This window comes from Streptopelia decaocto, assembly GCF_964273445.1.
Source record: "Streptopelia decaocto genome assembly, chromosome: 1".
NCBI lineage: Eukaryota > Metazoa > Chordata > Aves > Columbiformes > Columbidae > Streptopelia > Streptopelia decaocto.
Window position 1 is genome coordinate 106,857,245 of NC_138663.1, and position 23,944 is coordinate 106,881,188.

Consider the following 23,944-nt stretch of genomic DNA (forward strand, 5'->3'; position numbering starts at 1 on the left):
ACTAATGTATTTAAATAGCATTTGTCCTTTTAACCTCTTGACTTATTTTCCTTTTTTCAAGTTTACAAAAAAGTTCCTTTTTTAAGTTTACAATTTACTCTAAATTCCATTTAGGAGAAAGAGAGAAATTATGAATTTCAGAACTCTATAAGTGTTTCTTTAAAAGGAAAGCGATTGCTTCTTCCAGATAATTTTTCACAGATTAGTTTGAATCTATACCCTACAGGCTGCCATTTTTTTACTTAAAATAAAAAATCCCCCAAATATTAAAATATATGTTAACTTGAAAGTAGTTTTTTTTTAAAAAAAAAGTATTTTATGTGTTATTGTTACCAATAGACAGAAAAGAAATTGAACTTATACTTTTTACCCTTTATTTTTTACCAGGCCCACAAATGTGTGCTGCTTAAAAGTGGCAACTATTGCAGAAAACATCCTTTAGTTTAATTATTTTTAATTATTCATATTATGAAAAATAAGTTAATTTTAGAATTATAATTTTAGTTATTCTCTTAGTCAAAAATAGGTGTGCTATGTAGAATCTGTTTTTCTTTTGTTTCTTTGCAGTAACACTCCTTAATTTTTTTTTCTTTTCTTCTTTTTTAAGAGAACAAGTTCGATTTAATGGATTCGGGATTTTTATCTTCATTGTCTATCCTGGAGCGTTTGTTGACCTCTTCACAACACACTTGCAACTGATATCTCCAGTACAGCAATTAAGGATATTTTGCGCAGGTTCGTGCTTTTTTATTAAATCTTTGCTTAGCACAGTTATTTATTCTATGGGCAGCACTTGTGAATCCTTGGTGGAGGATTAAAGGTTTAAAATGAAGACGTACAAAAGCTTCTCTTTACCTGAAGATGATCCTTCTGTTCTGCACCTAAACTGTGATTTCAGAAAATCATTTGATCATTACTGCCAATATTGTGCTGTTTTCTGGAGGAAAGACATCGGTTTCTAGGAGCTTAAATAAGTACCAATTTCCTGTAATGAAAATGTTATTACACCTAGATCTGATTCAGAATAGTTGTGCATAAGAAAATCCAGTTGTGTGGTTAGGGAAAAAATGTGGTTTCTGACCTTCCTGTCTCATTAGAAAAAGGTCCTACACCAGCTCAGGTGCAGAAGTTCCTTTGTCTTTTTTTTTTTCCTTCATATTGTATAGACTAAGTAGCAAAATTTTGGAGCACACAAGCTGGAAAATACTCAGCCACAAGACTGGTGGCATAAGAACATGACTTGCTGTCACAGGTGAACACTCTTGAGCAATACACTACCATTTTCTGCAATAGGAACAATCTATTAAATGATTTTTTGGTAGTATTGCAATTGATTTTCAGTGATGCGTGAGTTATGTTATTATATAGATCACTGTGTTTTGATATTGCCATCAGGAGGAAATAAAGGCTAAAACACAAACATCCAAAAAGAATCACAGTTTATGGCTCCAAATAACCTCCAGATGTTTTTTTTGATTTGATGTTTTTTTGAAGCCTCTAGCTACTGGGAACTAGAGCCCTGTTACTGTGCAAAGTTAGACTGAGACTGTGTGTTATGCTATCTGAACTGTTTATATGATTGATTTCTAGAGACAAAGGTGGTTCTCAAACTATTGAAATAAAGGTAGAAAAGTTAGCATCTTAGTTTAGTTCTTGATACTGATGACTTTCTATTGCAGGGGACAATAGGACACCAGCCAGCCTGTTGTACTGTTTAGGTACCAATATGGTTTCTTGAATATTGTAACTAAAATGTTATAAAAAGGGTTTTAGGCTGGGCATACAGAAGCCATTAGCCAAGCTTTTTTTCAAACTTTCCTGAATCAGGTAAATGATGATAAATGTTAGGTAGGTAACTATATCTCTATTCCAAATACCCTAATGAAACAAAATCATTCAGCGCAATAGGCTAACTTTTATGAAGCTCTGTTTCTCAAATTAATCAATTTCCATTTCCAGCTACTGTGAACAGAAGTGAAAGACATACCAATTTTCAAAATGTGTTGCTTACATACATTCCTGAGAAGTCATCTAGAAAAATAAGATCGTAGGCTATAACAGAAAATAATCGCTTGCTTGTTTTTGATAGCAAGCAAACATCTATAATAATTTTTCCGGTTTCTTGGGAAACTTGAAATAGGGGAATGCAAGGTAGGAACAAGCATGTTACGAAGCTGGTTAGCATCAATGACTTGTTATCTGTTAGGTATAACAAATAGATGCTTTTTTTTACCACTAATAACAGATATATTTCAGAACTAGGATGTTTGTTAATGATAAAATGTGATATTCAGTTTTTCTCACTCAGTTTTTCTTAATTGTCAGAGCAGTTGAGTGAACCTATGCTCAGTGATCTGAAGATCTGAGTTTACAGAGGCATCTTTTCAGATTTTTTTATGGCAGCTAAGTAAAAGAGCTAGAGTAAAGAATGCCACCAAATATTATTCATTTTGTAGTCCACCTATACTCTGGAGATTAGAGAGTATATTTGTTGTACAGCAGATGGCATCATGAGTTCAAGAACAGTGAATAAGCGTTTTTTTAAGACTTGGGATATTTTTAGCATTACTTCCATGCCTGGTAGATGAAAAGTGCTTCTATGCAGCACTTTCTTATAATATCTTTCAGTGAGATATGATTAAAAACTATAGAAAGAGAAATCACCTTAAGAAGCATCTATTAGTGGAAATGGCAACAAACCCTTAGTTAAAGCACTCCAAAAATGTGCTTCATTTCTGCAGCATTAGAAACATAAAAGACCGTGTGACATGTAGAGTTAGCCAGAGTCTGCCGTATGTTATGATTCCTGTGTTGTATACAGTGCAAGAAAGACAGGTTTAGTTCTCTTTTAAATGTATTTACCTCCATTCCTGTCCTGTGACTGCCCCGTAAATATAGAATTGAATCAAAGCCCTCTTAGCAAGATGAAACACTGTAAAGAAGAAATAAGGAGCCTCCAACATTGACAAGTTTTTCTGCATTGGTTGTTTGTCCAAGAACACGAATTAAATGAGAAAATATGTATAGTACTGGATGTTGAAAGAAGCCAAGTATATCTTATGATAGTGGTTAATTTCTTCCTGTGGAGAACAGCATACCATAAGGATTGCAGTTGCAAATATATTGCTCAAAATAATGTGTCAGGAAATGCTGATTGTCCAGCTTAGTTTCTTGATGTGGTTTTAGGTCCAGATTTTCTCATAAAAGAAGCCTTTTTTCAAATTTGTTTGGCACATATACATGTAATTATTTATAGAGTGGACATAACCATGAAAAATACTGAATTGCAGCTAAATTTCAGACATCTTGCTGGATAGGACAAATAATATTTATATACATATAAGCCCATTTATTAATATTCTTAAAGTCAATCAACAGTTTATTCTGGTATGAGGTGACAAGTAATACATTTAATTTCACTTGTTTTTTAATATTTATTATTGATGACAACTTTGTAGATAGAAACTGTAGTTTAATAATTGATTCAGAAGCCCAGTTTTTCTTCTGGATAGTCTGCCCACTATATACTATAAAAGTGGTGTTATGTGATGAAATATCACTACAGCAGAATGACACCTTAAAAATGAACTTACAGCTTCCCTGTTTTTTTTCTGAGAGTACAATACTCAGGGGCTCAGATGCCTCTCTAAAGCTCCCCTACAAAGTGACATCATAGAAACTTAAGTTTCTAAATCAATGTAGCTTTTCTTTCATGCCTGTGTTCACAAATTAACTTTTCACCCATTCTTACAGTAATTATTTCAGGAAAGTTAATTGGAAGCTAACTTGTAGGATCTTCCATTTCAAAACCACCTTTTTGGTATTAGTGTTTATTTAGAAACATGATATTTTTCCTTCTTTTTAGGAGTATGGCATAATTTTGTTCTTGGTGTTGCAAGTTTCATAGTTTTGTTTCTGCTGCCAGCCATCCTTTTCCCTTTCTACTACACGGGTGTTGGGGCACTTGTCACTGAAGTTGCAGAGGTAAGAAAATATCTTTAATGTTTTCATATTATACACTTTGTGACCTGAAATGTACCTTTGTGTCTTATTACCACCATCAAATTTGATAGTGCAGCACTGTGCAGAGTCTGATACATTGCACTTCTTGTCTGCTTAAAGTTTCCTTCTTGGTCATATGTTTATTAGTATTAGTAAATGAAGGAACAGGGCATAAAAAATTAAAGACTATTCAGCATACTATAAAACTGTTTAGACATTTGAGATGAGTTTGCAGGCTCATTTCTGTGGTGTTTTGGTTTGTTTTTTAACTTCTTTTCATTATTGGCTCCAAGTAAAGCTACTGGAAACTGCATTATCACTCTAGTTATTGCTATCTGGTTTTAATGTTAAAGAATATTTCGAGCTGATTTCCTTGTTTGGTCAGCTGGAAGCAAGTAGAGATAGACTGCTGAGTTGCTGGAAAGGGCTGATTTTTTTCTGACTTAATAAAATACAGCACAGTTGTAGAGCTGAAAGGAGCTGAAAGGATTCAGTCTTTCTTAGATCTAAACATGAACTGATATAACTCAGGACGAGAGTGACATTTATTATGCTTTATACCTTTGAAGGTATAGGTGCACCCTGATTTATTGAAAGATTCAGGGTATTAATTTAGGCTTCTTGAACTTAAAATTGTAGGAAAACCACAACATATTAACTGGTATGAAGAGTTTCCCCTGAACACTTGGAGACTTGCTCTTTTCTTTTCCTTTGCACTAAATAAATGATTATTTGTGAAGGATGTTGTTTTTGTAATGCTCTATCGCAAGCTGAAATATCAGTTCTAGTGGAGCCTGAGATTTTCTGTTTCTCTGGAAATAGTGCCTTAACCCAAAGATTTCATGGTTATTCAGCAGAACTGTAAACAAATCCTTGTAGTTTTAACTACAGTAACATGACTGACTTCACTTTTTTCTCAGGATTCTCCTGCCAATGGACCAAGAGGTCTTTTTGTGGGAGACCTTGTCACTAACCTACAAGACTGCCCAGTTCATAGTGTTGAAGACTGGAATTCCTGTCTGGGAGACATTTCAGAAAAGTCACAGGTTGGCTACTGTGTAAGTGCAGCCACCCTACAGCAGTTAAGCTTTCCAGCTAGAGGTATGAGTTTAGGTGATCTCTTCATTATTTTATGTTGTAATTTTATCATGTCTTAAAGAATCTTTTGGATTTAGGCTTTGTGGGTGGGGACAGATTTCTTGTTAAGTCATGTCTGCCATCCTTTCTTAAGCAGTGACCAATATGCCATTAATTTTTATGAAATCTGAAAGTGATTAAAGAGGTGGATAGAAGGGTTTCTCTGGTCTTCCAGTCATCCTGCACAAATATCCTGTATGAACCGAAAAATGAAACTTGCCTCTTCAGGATATTGCATTACTTGGTTATTAGCAGTAATACAATTATCTCCTCTATTTTTAGTTTAGTTATATGGATCAACTCAGTGATCTTTTGCAGATGTAAATTCCACATTTTACCTTACAGCTTTGATCAGCATTATGTTACAAATTGTATGGCTTAACCCAATGATGTGCTTTATTATCGCCACTTCTGATGTGTCTCACTATATTGGTTTTATGTTTCATTTGCTTCTTCAACCTCACAATCTCATTGCTATAAACTTAGTTTTGTCTGGATTGCACATATTGCTTCTAAATGTCCATCTATTTCCTTCTTTTTTCATTTATATATTAGAGTGGTTGCTGCCGTAAGGGCTTACCACTGAGAAACAACAAAAAAAAGTGAACTGAACTAAACTAGAACAATAAACAAAAATTAAATAGAACAAAAAAGAACAGTGAAGTTAAATTGGCTGAATGTCTTGTGACATGCCCTAAAGTTCCCTAGGTTTTTTTCATGCAAGCATCCACGGAGACTGAATTCCAAAGGTAAGGGGATGCTGCTGAGCAAAGCCTATACGATGGATTCAGAGCTTTAAGATTGTCGCTGTACTTTTTGCATTATACTGGAAGTAAAGACGAGGTCAGACAGCTCAACTAGGCAAGTTTTTTGATGCATTATAGTTCTCTTGCGAGATTGAAAAGGTAATAATTTTTTTCTAGTATGTAAGGAAAGTAATCTTACAGCTGGAAATAAGATAAATATTTAAACTGGAAATTAGTGGAGTATGGATAAGATCCTGCTTTTAGAGACCTAATAGTTTGGATTATCCCTCTGAAGAGGAGAGCAACTTTGGCATATGCTTTCAGCTGGGCTGGGATGGCAAGTAAGAACCGATTCTTAGATGCTGTAGGTATATATCCTCAGATTCTACTGCAATTTCAGAGTCATGGATAATAAAACTGCATATTCTGCAGCTGAACCAGTCTTATTTATATTGAAATACTAGAGACTTAATACTAGAGAGACAATATTGCTTCCAAGCTTGGTTGCTGTATTGTGTTAGCAGCCCGTTGTCCCACTGCTGCATTCTAATCAGACCAGTCTGTCTGCATTTTCAGAGCCATAAGCCTCCAGCAGTGAGAAATATTCCTCTGAAATGAAATGAACTCCGTTTGCTCTCTAGCAGCTGCCATTTGTCAAAATCTTGACAGTTCACAACTTGACATAAATATAGAATATCAATAAAAATGTATCTAGCAAATGGACCCTATCTACTTGACCGTAAAACAAATGGAGAGTAAACTATTTGAGTATGAAGCTAGACAGAAAACAATACCCCAAGAACCTTAATGAAATTTAAAAAAAAAAAAAAAGTGTTTTCAATGTAGTTTATAAGGAAACTAATTTCATGGTCATTCACTATTCAAAAACATATGTGGTTACTTAGCCTCAGGGTACTTGAAAAAAGGATTGTACAGTTCAGTGCTTGCACGTGTCAGCCCCAGGCATAAAGCTCCATGTTAGTGGACTGCAGGTTATGCAGTGAAAAATCAGCAACAAGTTTCACAGGCTTAATTTACCTAAGGAGGGTACTGCAGTGATGCTGTGACACAGATTGTCACAGTGACCATTCTTTTGTGGGTTTTTTGGTTTGTTTGTTCTTTAAAGCTTAAGTTTTAGAGTAAGTTAGATTTGATTTAATTTATTTAACGAACATCCATACCAAGATTATGTACCAGACTAGTTAAATCGTGGTTTAAAGCATCATTTATTCACTGCTTCAGCCTTCAAGGCTTGGAAAGATTTCAAAACCTGAATCTTGTAAAGGCTTTCCTTTTTTTTTTTTAGGATATTTTGAGTCTTGGTCATTTCTATGTGATCTTGGTCATTTCACCAGCCAATGAAATCAGTACAGCAGCAAGTAACAGATTTGTATGCCAAATATTAATGCAAACTAGGGGCAAGGGATGAAAGTATTTTGTAACTCATAATGCTCAGAAAATTGCAGTGGTAGATCCCCAGTATCTCTAGGATGTTTATTAAGATGAAAAATCAGTTAGTGACATGACTGAAATCAGGTGACATTCCTAAAGTGAAGCTTATTTTTAATTTTGTCTGAACCACATCTAGGCTGTGTGAATTATTGTAGTTCTTGAAGGCTACAGAATGATTTTGTCAGAGACTGATTTCTTTTCAGGAATTTACTATAATATTGATCATTTGCTCTATGCCTATGTTCTTTAGTCTATAGAAGACTTGACGGCACAGTTGAATGTTGTAGTAACAACAGCCTCACAGACATTTGCTTTTCATATAGCAATAAGTTGGACAGCCACCTGGTAAGTTACTTAACCTGCTCATTCTGTTTGGTAAATCTGAAATTATTTAAACTAAATCAGTACTGTTTAACAACATTTATTCAGTATACTCAAATGCTTAATAATACCTACAGCTTGTAATAAAGGTCTATGTGTGTTTTTCTCCCCATTTACAGCTGAAAAAAACCAAAATATTAGTTATGATTTTTCCCATGATCAATCAGAGAGTCTCAGGAAGAACCAGAAAAGATCTTATACCCCTCATTCCTTCAGGCTGAAAGACACCTCCCCATTTTCAGCACTGGATGAGAATATTGGTGAGAAAAATACCCAACTTTTGAAAAGAAGGTGAAATTTCTTATTCTGGTGCTTCAGTCTTTAAAGGTACTGAGCACTACAGGCAAAGCAAAGTGCTGGACTGTCTGTTCAGTTATTTTGTTTGAAGCCAGCAGTGCTGCTTGCCAATTTAAACTAAAAACATGCAAGAGAAGGTCCTAGAGATTGCCCAATTTCTCAAAATCAGGGCCTTTATTTGATTCCTTTTTTACCATGTTGATTTTCTTGTAATACATGGAAACATATAAAGTTTCTTAGTAGGATTTTGCCATGCTCTCTTCAAAATACAGAAAAGTTTGTTAAAATATGTGATCCATATTGGCAGTGATGAAATATTTCTAACAGTTCGCTTGACAAGAAAAAGCACACATACTAACTGTGTAAACTTCTACACATGCCAGTTGATTATTGTTCTGACTTTTAGTGATAAATACCTAAAGAAATGGAAATAAATCTGTTCCTACATCTGCTATATTTACAGTTTCTAAGATAGTGAACTTCACACTCCAGGATTTTCTTGTGGTATTTAGCCACTAAGAATTGAGCACAGACCAGTAGTTCATTTGAAATATGACAGTGGCTGGTAACATCCTGGAGTTCAGCGAGATTCAATAAATCACTACCTCACTGAGCTTTGACATTCTTAAGCTCATAGCTGCTATTTAGGAACAGAGATGAAATAAAAGCATCCAGAAGCCTGTGACCTTCAAGTGTCCTTAGATGGGCTGTAAGTTTTTGAACATATATTTAAAATAGTCTTTGCAGGGCTGTGCAGCATTATTTGCAAATGTGTCCTCTCCCCGCCACTAGAATGGAAAGCGCTTTTATTGAGGTAATGGAGAGTGTCTGACACTCACGCATCTATGGGGAGTGTAACTATCAAGCTAAGAAGCCAGAAAATCCCACTTCCCCCCCGCCCCCATTTTTTTTCCTAAGGCAAACAGTAGATGAAGAACTTTTGTTGCTTGCATTTAAGAACAAAAGGAAAATTATGACTGAGCCGTTACAAGAGACATGAGGGGGAAAACCAATTTCCTGTTCCTTTCCACTGTGCTTTCTTTGGCTTATGAAGAGCAAGAAGGATCTGGTCTTTCAGACTGCTGAGTGAAAGAATGAAGAGATGCAGCACTGCACTAAGTCCTATGTTCATCTTACTTGAGAATGGGTTTTTAGCTGCCACACAGCCAGTAGGTTTTTGGTTGGTTTGTTCAACATAAGGTTTTGTTCGGTCAAATGAGGTTTTAGATCAATGAGGACTAACACTTCTTAAACAGGTAAGTCACTAGTATATTGATGCAGGCTGTTTTCATTAGAAATCACTGACTTAAGTTTAGGTGCCTCGCTTTTTGTTGTGCATGTGTGTACCTTTTTAAAAAGAGTTAACTTTTATTTTGGTACATGTGTACACCTTGTCTTCCACATTCCACCAAAAATGGAATGAGAAGTTTAATATATATCAGGTAGAGGTTCTGCAGGATTTGAAAAAAAAAAACCCCGAAGATGCAGATTTCAGCTCTGCATAGGCTGGTAGTATATCAATGAGGCAGTTCCTTTGCTTTAAAAAGGAATGTAGAATATTCTGATCTGTTGGAAAATAACTTTACATTTTAAAATAATTTTAACTGCCATTTGCAGTATGCCTGTCTGCCAGCACGAAAAGTTATTGAGGCCAGCAAAGTTTGTCGAGCCAACATGGACTGCCAGAAGGACTTTGTTCCAAGCTTTTGTGTGACTCCTTCTTTAGAGAACCAAACAAGGCTTATCAGGGTAAAACATCCACCCCGTATTGACATGCTGTATGTAGGACACCCCATGCATCTTCAGTACACAGGTTGGTATTACTTTTTAAAACAGTTTAACAAAAAAAAAATTCTAATATGGTTTACTTTGCCTGGCTGCTTGAACAAGGTCTCAGAGTGCTTGTCAGTTAACTTGTTTAATGCAGAATCCATTTCTTGTTACAGCCAGAGGAGAGACATGGACTACTCAGGCCTAAAATGAAATGTGCACAGTGCAATGAGTTACAAAGGTAATAGAAACCGTATGTGATATGAGAGAGTTGTTTTTTTCAGAAAAGTATGAAAGGGCTTTTTCTATAACAGATCTCACTCAGGTTAGTCATGGGAACCAGGCACCTGCATTCTCCTAACACGTAAACTTCTCAAAATGCTATTATAAAATCTCTAGGGCATCTTCCTGTAACACTTTTCCTGGCATATTAGCATCACTGCTTAAATCACACCTAATAGTCAAGTACCTGTGGCAGATTCCCATGACTAATGAGCCACAAGTACAATCACAACATAGTTATTACCTAATTATTTTTTCATCTGAGTGCCCTAAATTAAATAACATATAACAATTTAGTTCCTTACTTGGAAATGGACTGTGGCTCTCCTTTAGGCCAGCTTGTACCCTTGAGCCAGGTATACAAGTAAAAACTAATTCTGCTCTTGGAGCAAGTATGGAAAGAATGAACAAACGCATCTACATCCCTATTTAGCAGCTTGGGCTTAGCTTTAGATGGGCTTAAAAAGTATGAAGTGTTGAACTACTGTCGCTTCCCGTGAGGAACCTGTCTGTTCCTCACAGACAGCTGTACCTCTCAGGGGGAGATTTTACTTTAGACATCTTGAAGTACCTCCTTAGCAAGGCATTGTATTTTTCTGAGTAAGCACTGGAATTACGTACAAAAGAGCTTTAGAAACAGTGATGAAATCTGGTAGTGTAAATCCATTAGCACATAATTTTAGTTAATCTGTCAGTCTTTATCTTTCTGTGCTGGTCATATTTTGACACTCTGTGGCAAATTATTTATTTCTACTTGTTTACACTATACTCTTATTTAAGCCCAAAATATGATCTCTTCACTTGTTATTTCTGGCTGCTTACCATTTAGGAGGAAAAACATTGTTCACCTGTGTGATACCAATACACAGTTCTGTATTTGTTGACATCTATTCCAAATGCAGCAACATATCTTAAGAATAGAGTTTGGTAATTATTTTAAGCTCCCTTTCTTGATCTCTAACAATACAATCTGTAGGTAGTCTAGAACAATTGTTATTGTTCTTTTTCCCAGTGTGTTGGAGCAATAGAGTTTTAGGCAGTGTTTCCTGCTGAACGGTGATTCTGCAAAACAATCAAACCTGTCAGTCTTTCAGATGTCAGAAAACAATGTTATTGCATCTAAAGAGGTAGTTCTACTTTAAGAAGTTACTGTGTGAAAATACAATTTACAGGAATATATTCTAAAGTTATTCACTATACTCTGGGAATTGCACATTGAATGTGCTAATTTGAGTGCTAAAAGCTTGACTTTGTTACAAAACTTTGCTGCAAATGCAACCTATGCTCCCCTTGGAAAAACACCAGCGTTAAAATGACAGGATCCTGGCTTGGGCAGCAGATAGTCTACTGTACCATCATAGAGTTCCATGTTCCAGTGAAACAACTTCTAAATATTTCAGACTGAACTTTGCACTGTACAGTACTGGCTTGGGCCCAAATGTGACTGACCAGAATGTGGTAACCATTTTTTTACAGTTAAAAAAGGAAAATAATTTCTTCCTCTACTGTGTGACTTTTGAAATAGGAATGTGTTTTAGGCAAATGCTTTATTCTTTACGGTGACCATTTTGCCTGCAGGAAACATTACTTTTTAGAGTAGTGACACATTTAACACACAACCTGATAAGTGTGTCCTATGACTTTGTTTTCTCTAGTACTGTCACTACAGTAATGTTTGAAAAACATTTTAAGATTATGCATGTATTATTTTCTACTTAGTCTTGTATTGTCATCATGATATTCCTGATATATGGAGAAGTAGTAATTATTTCGTATTTTCATTTGAAGCTAGCTTCCAGATGCAATATTTTTATATCCATATTAGCTATTTACAAAAAAATAGGCTATACACCTTACTTCTATAAAATGTTTCTGTTTCCTCAAAGTAAAATATACTGGCAAAAATATTTTTTGTTGATACAAATGCTATGTATAGCTCTTGTTTCCAGTATAAAAAAAAAATTAAAGAATCATAAATGAACTTATAGTGCTGGAATTTTGGCCAAAACTAAACCAGCAGGAATGATCAGGAATGTGTGTCATTTGGGTTGGACTCATTGATCCATCTTTTTAATTAGCATTCTCTCTATAGAGAGTATCTAATGTAATTTATTTTGTATGGGCTTTTTATTCCTCCATGTCATTTTTGGTATTGCAAAATGTTGGCCTCCTTCTCTGGCCCTTGTCAGTTGGGAATAATCTGGTGATTAACATTCACATTTGGAATTCACACTGCTTGAGGCAAGATCATATCCCTGAATGTTACTGTATCTGCATCACCCATCAAGGATAAAAAACTGCAAGATTTCCTTCATGAAAATAAAATGGAACTTACCTAGAAGATTATTTTCCCAAACTGGACAAGTCTCCTGCATCTGTCTTAACCAAGTCTTCTTAAAAAAACCCTCCTACTTCCTAGCTTTGGGGAGTTTTTTGGAGAACAACAGCCATAATCCTTGATGAAGGTCTATCTGTTAGGATCTGGTTTCTCAGTATTTCCATGCTTGTTTCCCATTATTGCTGACGATGATCATTCTTTGCTTTCAACCTGTATTTAAGGGGTTACATGTATAGTTCTTCTAGAGAGCACACAGAAATATCTTATGCCATACTCTTTCCCCCATAGTATGCATGCACTTTGCCCCATGAAGAGGTTACAAAAACCTCTTTGGTCAACCTAGTCTCCAAATATTTTTAATTAAAATTGTGTCTCTTGTGCATTCTTCTCAATATTTGCCAACACCATCTAGAATTAGCCAACAAAAGAAATGTTAATTCCAGGTCAAAGAATTGTTTAATTAGAGTGGAAAAACAATGAGTGTTTTGTCCTGCCCTGCCTCATTGCTGTTCACCTCTTCCCAGCAGTATCTTTTGAAGACAAGCCTGGACAACATAATTTTTGTAATTCTTTTCTTGTTCCTCAAAGGACAGATTTGCTTGCTCTCATGAGGTTTGATCCATTACAGCCACTAAATTCATTGCCTATACAGTGTCTAGAGCTCAGTCCAGCAACAGCCTGAGGAGTTTCTTTGTGTTTTGGAGATTGCTTCAGCAGCAAGGTTTGGAATTTAGATCCATGTCTGGCGGCTGTCAGGAACAGCAGGAAGTTTGTTGTAGCAAAGAGGGAGAGAGATTAGTGATCCTTTCTGAATGTAGACACAACTTCAGGTTCAGGATGGTGACTTGTTAGTGGCCATTAGGTGTTTGTCAAGAGGCAGTCACGCTTTGAAATTACACTATATTGAATAGTGTGTCTTTTGAAACCTTTGAATACAGTAGCTGCCTCAGCCATTTTGCTATTTTGACTCATGGACAAGAGGTCTGATCAGATGTTCTGATATTAGCCTTCAGCTGGATGAGTTGTTTGCTTTGGATATCATTTGACTTGGATGCCTCTGACTTTGAGTTGTGTGGTGTCCAGGATTTCTGTCTTTTATGTTCTTCACTCAGTAGTCCAACAGATTTAGTTTTTTTCTCTCAGTTCCCCTGAATCAAAGGTCTTTCTTAAGCTAAGGTAAGAGAGTACATGATTTTGAAGCCATCTTGGCACAGCTGCGGCAGTTTTGGTATTGGAAAGTTCTCTGCTTCTTGCCACACCAAACCCATTCTTTCTTTGGGAGTCCTTGCTATCCAAATCTCTCCATCCCATGGTAAGCTTGCCGGTTGTACTAATTATCCCTTCTGACTCATCAGGAGGGCCTCAATTAACAGAAGAAAGTGTGTTTATGTGACTTGAGTGGACCAGTTCTCTGTCTCATGTGCCTTTGCAACTACTTTCTGCTTGTCGTTGTTTGATGTCCTTGAATTGTTTATTGAACCTAAAGAAATCCAATCTGCCCTTAACTAAGATATACTTAGCAGCACTTTTGGTTTCCAGTGTGTCTTAGTTTCTGATTTTGAAATTTCTCAAAGGGTGAGTTAAATTTTTCCCTTCCCAAGGGATGTTTGTATTGAGTAGGAGTTGAACTCGTGCTTTCACATATCTCTCTGGAGACAGTATTTCTTAGGGCTATAACTTTTTCCCAGGTTGGTAGGGAAAATTGAGGCCATTGTGGCTGGCCTCAACTTGCGTCAGAGTTGTTCTTTGGGGACAGAGTGACTGTTGTTGATACTATGCAAGCGTGTTTTTAAGGTGATTTTCCAGTTCTGCCTTAATTTACCTAAACTTCTTCCTTCTGGTGATAAGATGCTGGTTTTCTAGGAGTGAAACCTTCTAGTAGGAAAGGCGTCTCTCTTCCAGTTGTCACAGAACTAAGGCTTTCAAACAGTCCCTGGGGCTGGCAGTCTGAGACTGCAGTTTAATTTGAAGGACTGCATTAAGACTTAGGAGACCACCCAGATGGAGCATCCCTATACTAACAGTGCACTCTCAAGCTACCTCAATGTTCTTTGAGGTGTCTCTCCTACACATTTGACATGCAGTCAGCTGAAGCTTCAGGTACAACTTCAAAGAAGTTACAAAGTGTTTCAAGGTCATGTGGTGCTTGGCCACTGCAATTTTCCAGTCACCAGGTTTTTAAGCTGCACTAAGTTACATCTTGGAGTCACTTAAGGTATCATCTGAAGACAGAAGAAGCTACTTCTGTACTGGCTAGTGCGTGTTAAGATGTGGAACGCACATCTCAGCCTTTGCTTTCTCAGAGTGACGCTAGAATTCTGCTCTCTATCCACACCACTCGTATACACCATGAGCTCAGCTTCAGGACAGGAGGATCTTCTGCAGTTACTGCAGGAGAAGAATTTTCTGGCCTTCAGAGAAAGTGCACATGTGCACCCACAGTATGAATGTATACATGTGGACTGCATATGTTGAAACAGTCTGGTAACTATAATCTCTTTTTATATGTTTTTCTTTGAAAAGGACTTAAGTTACACAGTGTGGTCTTTATGACTACAGATGTTCAGTTGCCTCTGAAAATATGTATCTTAGATCTACTCTTACTGAAATCATGCTAATTGTATTTTGTGGAGTGACTTTACTATGATAGCGACCATGTTTAAGAAAGATTTAATGGCTGTACTCTTTTGAAAACAAAGACCCAACAAAACCATGTTTAGATTGGTTATTCATGCTTGAAGAGCTATCATTTCAGATCTGATTTTTCTGCAAGAATATAACCTAAAATTCGTAATGTTACAATCCTGGAATGACTGTCCATGTTTTGTGTATCTTTGTATTTTCATTTCAGTAAGTCTCAGCAGTTTTGTACCACGACAAAACTTTCTAAGCATCGATCTGCCTGTGGTGATAGAGACATTTTGCAAGTATCCTTTGAAGTGTGTTTGTTCTTTCAAGACAAGGAGGGAACTGTTTAGAATTTGGTGACCCAGCAAAATTTCAGTTGGATATCATTGTACACAGGCTGCTCTAAAACATTTCTGTAGTGTTTTGACATCTTTATCCCATCTCTGCATTGATTATTGTCCTTGTGCCAAGCTTGAAATGAAATCTCTCACTTTCTTGTGCTTAGCAGGATATTTTTGGTCAGTGCTTTTTTTAACTCTTTCTTGATAGTGAATCTTAACAGCTCTGATGAGGAAGTCCAAGTAATCCTGAATTTACAGCAGGACAAATGAGATGTTATTGCTAGCTTTGTTATGTCAGAGTTTCAGAATTTTTGAGTCGTTATACTGAAATAAATAAAAGGGTATGGCTGTTGTTTGGGTTTTTTTTCTTCAACAGAAACCTTAGCCTATTCAAAAAGCAGGATGATAATTCAGTTAAAGCAGGCTTATTAATGAATGAGATTATATATATACGCATACATGAAGGTTAGCAGGCTTGAATATGGCTAATTTAAGAATCCTTAGCCTTAGAAACCAAAATGTTTATATGTGGCTATAGAGCAGCACAGTTCAGTGTAGTCCATAAAGCTAAAGATGCTACGTAAGCTCCCCTTTTCTGGCATCACACCAAGGTTCATGCTGACCCAGATGCTTTCTGAGTCATATATCTTCTTGTCTGGCCATTGTAGGATGGAGGTAGGTGTTAATGTTAGCAAGCTTTTACCAATAATTAAAAAGATCTACCCATGCCTCATTCTCACGTGCACATGCACGTACAGAAATCTACTCAACTTTTCTGCCTAACAGGTATGTAGGAGAGAGAGGCCAGATTTCCAGTCATATTCTAGCCATTTAGTTACTCCAGCAAGGGAGTGTTTTGGAAAATATTCCTAATAATTATTTCATACTTAGGTCATAGGTCTAGAGTACTTTCTTACTTCAGGCATGGTGTCAGAGCTATAACCTTGCTCCAAAACCACACAAAGTAAGGGGGGAAAATGGGCAATATTAAATGTGGTTTTGCTGTCTCCTGCTTTCATCCAAGTTGTGAAGAGTGCAGGTTGTTAACATATCCAAACCTAGTGCTTAAAACCAAATAAAATCCATAAAGGAAGGTCTCTGAAATTATATGTTATGGTGTAAAACTCATTGCACTCATATAAACAGCTAAAAAAATAACCCTCATATGTTTCTCTTTGCATACTAGAAATAAAAAAATATGGTTTGTATTATTTTTTTTTACATTTTCTTGGATGTCATTCATGAGCCTTAACTAATGTCAACCAGGTACCTAATTTCACTGTCAGGAGCACTGGCAGTTATCAATGCTGTACCCTGCTTTGCTTTGGATGGTCAGTGGATATTAAATTCATTCCTGGAAGCCACTCTGAGCTCCGTGATTGTAGAAAAACAAAACAGAGAGCTTGTTGGCTTTTTAATTTTGCTTGCTGGTAGTGCACTTTTGGCTGCCAATGTTGCACTGGGACTTTGGATGGTGACAGCACGATAGAACATTGGATACACTTCCATCAGTTCTCAAAGTACACAGAAATAGTAAATCCATTGCCTTTTAAACCTTGTTCGGTACTGAGATTAAAAATAATTCTCTTAAAGTGACACTGAAAGAATAATCACTGGTGGTATCTGTTTTAATTGAAATGTGTACAATGTTGTGGCTTTGGTCATGGGAAATATAATGGAAAGAAGTAGGAACCTTTTTATATACTTTTCAAGCACTGTATTAATTTTGAGAAATGTGCATTGTAAAGCTTCACAGGAGAAATCCTAAGACTTCATGAATTCAGATCTCAAAATAAGGGAATTATTTGACCTCAAACATTTGTAAAGTGGGAGGAAAAAACACTAAGGTTTTATTTTATAAATTTGAATAACTGTCAGAAAATCTGTGTGGGCTCTGATCGTTTCTTAGTCACCATAGTCTTGAGTGTTCTGCTCTGTTCTTTTAATCTGGTGTCCTACCAAACTGGACTTTAAGAGGCCCCAAAGTCTGATCTCAAATCGTGAAAAGCTAAGTAAATTATTACCCTGTGTTAATGAGGAGAGAGAGGCCACATGCATTCGTATCTTTCCTTTTCAGCTGGCCAAAATGACTGGAAGCGTGTTGTCCCCAGGATGGAGATGAGAAGTGCCCTTGTTTGTTAAGAATGAGGCAGGTGGGAGGATAATAAAGGCCACATGTGTGTGTTTTTTACGCATTCAGTTGTATATTATCATACGCAGCTGAAAGTTTTTTAAAGGCAATATTTGTCAGCAATAGCTACAAAATAAATGAAATTTAGTTTCTGAGTGCTGAAGTATGCTGTGCACAATTGTTCCTAAGTGATAAGTAATGTTTGTATTGTTTTACTCAGAAAATAATACTGTATTATACCTGTTTACAGTTAAAAGTGAAACCTATTGTTTTTATGGTGTCTATCTTCTGATGCTATGCATGTAATATGTACAGTAACTCACTGATGTTTTTCTGTCTTTCAAAGGGTTGCTTTCCTTTGCTAGGATTCATTCTGTTCAAAGATAGCTAACAAAAATGTTTAGCTGATGCCAGTCTTAGATCAGAATTGTTTAGAGGAAGAATATGATTGTGAATTGAACTATTTAAACAATTGGCTTTGCTTTCTGAAATGAATATGGACCATATCCTTGTTCATAAATGAACAGCGGAAGAACAGTCAGTATTTTGCTTACTAAAGTATGTCTGACGTACTTTGAAGTTCTTCAAGTCTGTAATGTTTTGTACCCCACAGGATTATCTCTTGTCTGTTAGGTTATCCTGTGATATATTGCCTAGTTTATATAAATCAGGTTCAGTCAGAGCCTTGACTCAGTATCATCTGGTATTAAAAAAAAAAAAGAAAAAAATGCTCTAGATTGGTAGCCTAAATATTTGAAATATGAAAATTTTTGAAAACTGTCCTGCAACTTCTGTCTGGTACAGTGCTCCGCATAGGAGCTGCTGCAGCTCAGAGTTCATTTACAGAAATGGTCTTTTCATCAGGAACTGCAGTGGAAACTAAGCTCACAGAGACTGGCCTGCAGGGACTAATGAAGCATTCATGCCTAGCTAGCATAGATTCTCTTGGCACTGGAGGTAAAAGCCTGGGTAATTTTAAAAGTGGGGTTGAGCCCAATTCCTGAAGCTACTGCATGTATTCACAACTATGTTTGCATTTGCCCACCGATGTGTTACTGTATTTTTGCTCAGTAGCCTTCACACTTGCTGAAGATTTATTCTTAAAGTGATGCAAGCAGTAATGAGAGAACATGTTTGTGTATTTGTTGTTGTGTTATTAATAGTTTACTTACCTCTTCAGTGCTGTCACAGGCTGGGTGGGCCTCCTGAAGTTCACCTCTGCGGGGTGGCAGACCTGTGCCTCTCATTTTAAATCATTTCAACCCAGGCATGTTGGAACAGATCTTAGAAAGTGTAAATACTTCAGTCAATCCCGTGTCCCCTTTGGGGCTGTTAAGAGCCACACAAAATGCTAGAAAGGAAAACCAAACTATCAGAAACTGCCAGTGGGCTTCTCCCAGTAACACCTTGAAGGTCGAACTTATCATCCTTCCTGGTAAGGTACAAAGGTGTCAGGGCAGCCATGCTGATGAACGCCTCTGCCATCCCTCTGTGGACAGGAGGGGTAGGAGCAGCCTGGTCCTTGCACAAAGCCTGACTCTGAGGCCGTGCTCCAGAAGCCTGCTTGCTCACCTAACCGGCTGCTTACTAATGTCAGCTTTGTGCCACTTAGTAAAGTGGCTCTGTGCCACTTTCCTCTGTGTCTTGTCCAATCTACAGTGCACAAAATTAATTTGCACTTAGGAGTTTTAATGCAATTTAGTAAGACTGGATATTTCCTTTTCAAAATAGCTACTATTTACGTATCAGAGTTGCAGTGCTGTCTTATTATGTAAAGCAACAACAAATGCATCTGTGGTGATTTCAAAAACATTTTGCGAAAAACATTTCAAGTTTGATACTTCACTGCTTGGGAACATTTTTTAGCATAGTATACCTCTTGGAGATGTAGGAAAGATTTTAAAAAAGCAGAGTTTCTGAATTAACATACACAAGTTACATATGCTATAATGAGGCTGGCAGGTTGTTCCTGGTTATTTAATGTGCTACCAAAACATGATGTTTTATCAAAGGAAACTAAATCGTGTTTATTTTAATTTACACAATCACTGAAAGCCACAGTTAGGCTAGGTAGAACTTCAATCTGTGTTTGATGTCATAATCAAAAAGAGGGGGGAAAAGACATTGGTCATGGTTTTAGCAAAACAGACACACCAGTACACGGTAAAGACCCTGATTATCTCATATGGGAGAGGTAGCACTAGAAGTGTTTACAAACAATTCATGGGTCCATTTCCATGTGCTGGAATTCTAGTGAATAAGAGTCAATGTCAATGTAGATATGTATGAGTGCTTTGAATCAAGTCTTTAAGCAAACTAGGTATGAATGGTGACACAGCACATCTTAGATTGCCTGCAGACAAAGGTAACAGTTAAGTTGGACCACTCTCTGAAGAAACACTTGTGCAGTGGATTCATTTCATTCTCCTGTGATCCTAACATATGGCTTATATGATAAGCAAGTGCTATATATACAGTTATTGGGAGGGGTTTTGCTGGCTTTTTGTTGTTTATTTAGCAAGAGGGGATGCAGAAGGACATAATGGTTGTGTGTTGGATTTTTACTCTGGAGTATTTGTGATGTTTCTTATATTTCTGTTTTTTTCTAAAAATTGAAAAGAAGATTTTCCTTAAAATGAAATCTTTCCACTTCTCATTCTAATTAGCCCCGCAGAATGTAACGTATTCTTTAATACAGAATCCATCAATATATTTGTAGGGCATATTGATGAGTATAAAACAGAACACTCTTAAAGATTGGATGTATACTACTATTTGTGTATATACTATGCATTTTAAAATCTGTATCAGATGGAAAAAAGTAATGTCTAACATTGAGAAGTGTTATATGTAGCTTTTACTTGCATGTTGCTGGAAGATTTCCATAATTAGTCATTGTTCTGATTTGGTTTTTTAATGAGCATTTTTTTATATCAGTAAAGACTTCCATAGCATGTTTTGATAATACCTGATATGCCATGAAAATGGGTATCTTCTCAGCATGTGAGAAGTTACACACTCTTTATTGACTTAGGGAATTAAAATAAGATGGCTTCCATATAAGTTAAATGAAAGAGACTGCACCAGAAAAAGTATAGACAAACTTGCAGATGAGCCAAATTTATGAGCCACAATGAAAAATCTCTTAATTCATCCTTTTATTCAGAATGAAACAAGCAACTGTATTGACAGTTTTCAGTGATAAGGATTCTGTGTGTATATGTGTGTGTATACAGGCATACATACATATAATAGATACACACAGAGTCAGTCTGTATTGCTGCTTTTTCCAGGATAACTTGCAGCAGTCCTCCATACTCTGCAATGCAGCCTTTTTTTTTGTTTTTTCTCTCTATGAATTCCATGGCTTTCTCTGGATTTTAAAATTGCAGCTATGTTTTCCTCACATAACTGATCGACATTCTTTATTGACAGGAGACAAATGATGGACATAATGAAACCACAGCTGCATGAGTTTTGTTCAGCTGATGTTTAAAATGTTTCATGCTCTCTGTGAGGCCTCAGCTACGAGCATGGTAAACACAGATTTTTGGGGCAACTAAAAGAGGTCAACCTTGAAATCCATCACTCTCTAAGTGCTGCTATTTGTGCTGTTCTGAACAATAAATGGGATGAGTGAGACTGTGTAGGGTATACTGGAAAAATAATGTGTCCAGGACAGACCTTCCCATGGCAGTCAGGATGTTTCAGCTGTCTTGAAATAAGGATATATTTATGTTCAGTTTAGAACATCAACAATGCAAGCTTTCTAATAATTTCCTATACATTTTACATGATGGCAAAGGGTGACCTGTAACAAATAAGTTTTAAAATAAATTCTGTATATCTTCTATCTGAAAGATCTGGATTTGTATCTGGATATCATTTATGACAGATGAGGAAGGGTTATAAAGATTTATGTAGCCTAGTCTGTATTTAATTATTTTTAAAAGGTGTGAGTTAAACTCTATAAATAGTTATTTGTAAAATATGCATTCTATATGCCTGCATTCACCCCAGTTCCCACAACCAGTCTTGCCTCAACATTTTTCTTGTGACTTTGTGAGTAAGGAAGCTTTCAGGTAAGATCCATTATTAGCGGTTATTTTATACTCTTTTTATCCTGAACTTCATGTAACACTACATAGATTAGTCATTTAAGTGGCTGGGTTATCTGAAGTGCATATCCTGTATTAAAGCAGCATTTGGGAAGCACTGTACTTGGGGCTGCCAGAAAATGGCAGCTCTGTGACTGTTTCTTGTTCCTTGGACTCATCCACTACATCATGTGAAGAGCAGATGGCAGCGACTAAGGGCAGCGAAGAACCTCAGTTTACGGCAGCTGCATGAAACCTTCCCACTGCTGAGCCCGTGTGAAAGGACAGGAACAAAGAGCAGGATATGACGCTGCAGTTCCATTCATTCCATTTACATTGGCGTGAAATGTGAAAAGAACTTGTAATTAACATTTCAGAGCATGCAGATATGTTTTCCAGCCTTTCACTGAATCATTCAGTGACTGGTCATCACATTTTTTTTTAAAACACTTTTTCATTCCATGTGATGAGTAAGTGATATGGGCAGTTGTAGCTTATTTAGTAAAATGGACTTGGATATTTCTCACCTGCAGATGTTCATCTTGGGTTGTTTTTTGCAGCATCATAGTATAATTGACCTTCACTTGATAAAAATTTGAAAATTTGGAGGCTACTTCTAAGCCATGACTAGAGAAGTCTAGTTTCTTCCTTCCCAAGCTGTTTGTTGATATTTTAAATTCCTCTTTTCCTTACATAACTTTGCTTTTAGATTTCTTATGCTCCAATGATCTTATCTGAAGCCTATCAATGGAATATGTATTGTTTTGAAACTCACTGTGGTTTTTTTTTCCTCTACATAGCCTTATTTTTCACACTGACTCACAGCTGTGGAATGTTAAATTTCTAGACCCTTTGTTCCCACTATGCATTGTTCTTGATCATGTTTTGTTTGTTTTTTTTTTTTTTTTTAAAAAAAGCTTCATTTTGAAAATGTCAACTAACAAATATATGGGACACTTTGAATAATGTATTGTGTTTTTGTTTTGCTTTTTTTCTCTATTTAATCAACCAAACAATAAGTATTGTTTTCTATGTATGATAAATGTATCCTGCAAATAAACTCATTGTTTGATTGTTAATGGGCTTAAATCTGTTTTTAAAAATAAGGTAAGTGACATAATTCCTTATTTGTGGCAATTACCATATTCTCTTATGTATTCTCATACTTTTCATATGTAATTTATATTCCCTTTTGGGGTACCGACAATGTACCACTATCCTATTCAGTATCTGACCACCTCCTAAAATTAATAGTAACTGTCATTTATGTTCCCTTATTTACCAGCTTATCACACTAGTATTTTGAGTTATAATAGTACATCCAGACAGACACCTACACATCGTTCTGGAGTAAAGCTAGCTTCATTTTAATGTGACTGAAGTACATACTGGCTGCCCTGTAGGAGCAAATGCTTTTCTCTTGGCTTAGTTCCTGTGTAATTCTTCTCCTATGGAGTTCTGGACTTCCATTAATTTGGTTTGTAGTGAAATATTTGACATGAGATGCCATAGTCAAGGCAAGGGCAACCACCTCTCTAGGTGTTAAGGCCAGTCATATGTGAAGAACTTAAAAAGTCGGATCTTTGAATGACATTAAGGTGATGTTCTATATCACAATCTTTGATTGGTATATCCAACCCAGCCCAGGGCTGGACACATGTCCTGGCTGGTTCTGAACAAGCTCCCTTCTGTACCCAGACGCTCTCTGGGGCTGTGTTAGAATGGGATAACCAGGTTGTTCAGCTTTGTTTGAGAATGAGGCTTTATTGCCCTGTTTCTTGAGCAAGCTCATCTAGATTTAGCCAGGTTATTTGTACTGAGAACTAAATTGTCCTTTGTTGCTTATTGGACAAGCTGTTACTTTATACAAGCAGAACTGTTTTGGCAAACGGGGCTTTGTTCTCCGATAAAAGATTACCATGAGAAATAAGCACAGTGCACAGATTGCACACGTTGGTAGGCTTTCCTACATAGGTTGCTATGCAATTTTGTGAATACATGCATGAGGAGATGGCTTTTTTCCCCTCTCTTTTTCTTACCTATGTTAAAGGTAGAGAGAAAAGTTTATTTTTCTGAGGCATTTCAGCTTCTAGGAGGTCCTGAGGTTTTCAAGTTGATTTTGAAGATGTTATCCCTTATTTTCATTATGTATGTTTTGTAGTCTAGAATATAATTAGTGATGTCTTAATGTCATCTTGAGGAATGTTGCCATAATCACTAATATAATTTTCAGGATAAGATTTTAAAATACATACTGTATTTATGAGTCTTATTGCTGGTAACTTTTTATAAAGAAGGCTTAATATAATTCTTCCTCTGATCATTGCAGTTTGAATCACCAA

The 23,944-nt window shown here is 36.4% G+C and overlaps 1 protein-coding gene across 1 annotated transcript in view; it reads left to right on the top strand.

Moving 5' to 3' along the window:
- The window catches only part of MBTPS2 (membrane bound transcription factor peptidase, site 2), a gene marked incomplete at its 5' end in the record, with an annotated part of 36,994 nt that extends 14,492 nt beyond the window's left edge, over window positions 1-22,502 (top strand). The window contains 7 exon segments of the mRNA XM_082075974.1: window positions 608-735; window positions 3,866-3,984; window positions 4,923-5,103; window positions 7,588-7,682; window positions 9,633-9,828; window positions 15,257-15,332; window positions 16,641-22,502. Of these exon segments, the coding sequence (XP_081932100.1) occupies window positions 608-735; window positions 3,866-3,984; window positions 4,923-5,103; window positions 7,588-7,682; window positions 9,633-9,828; window positions 15,257-15,332; window positions 16,641-16,863 (1,018 nt within the window). The 3' untranslated portion in view covers window positions 16,864-22,502.
- Window positions 22,503-23,944: the final 1,442 nt, after the last annotated feature.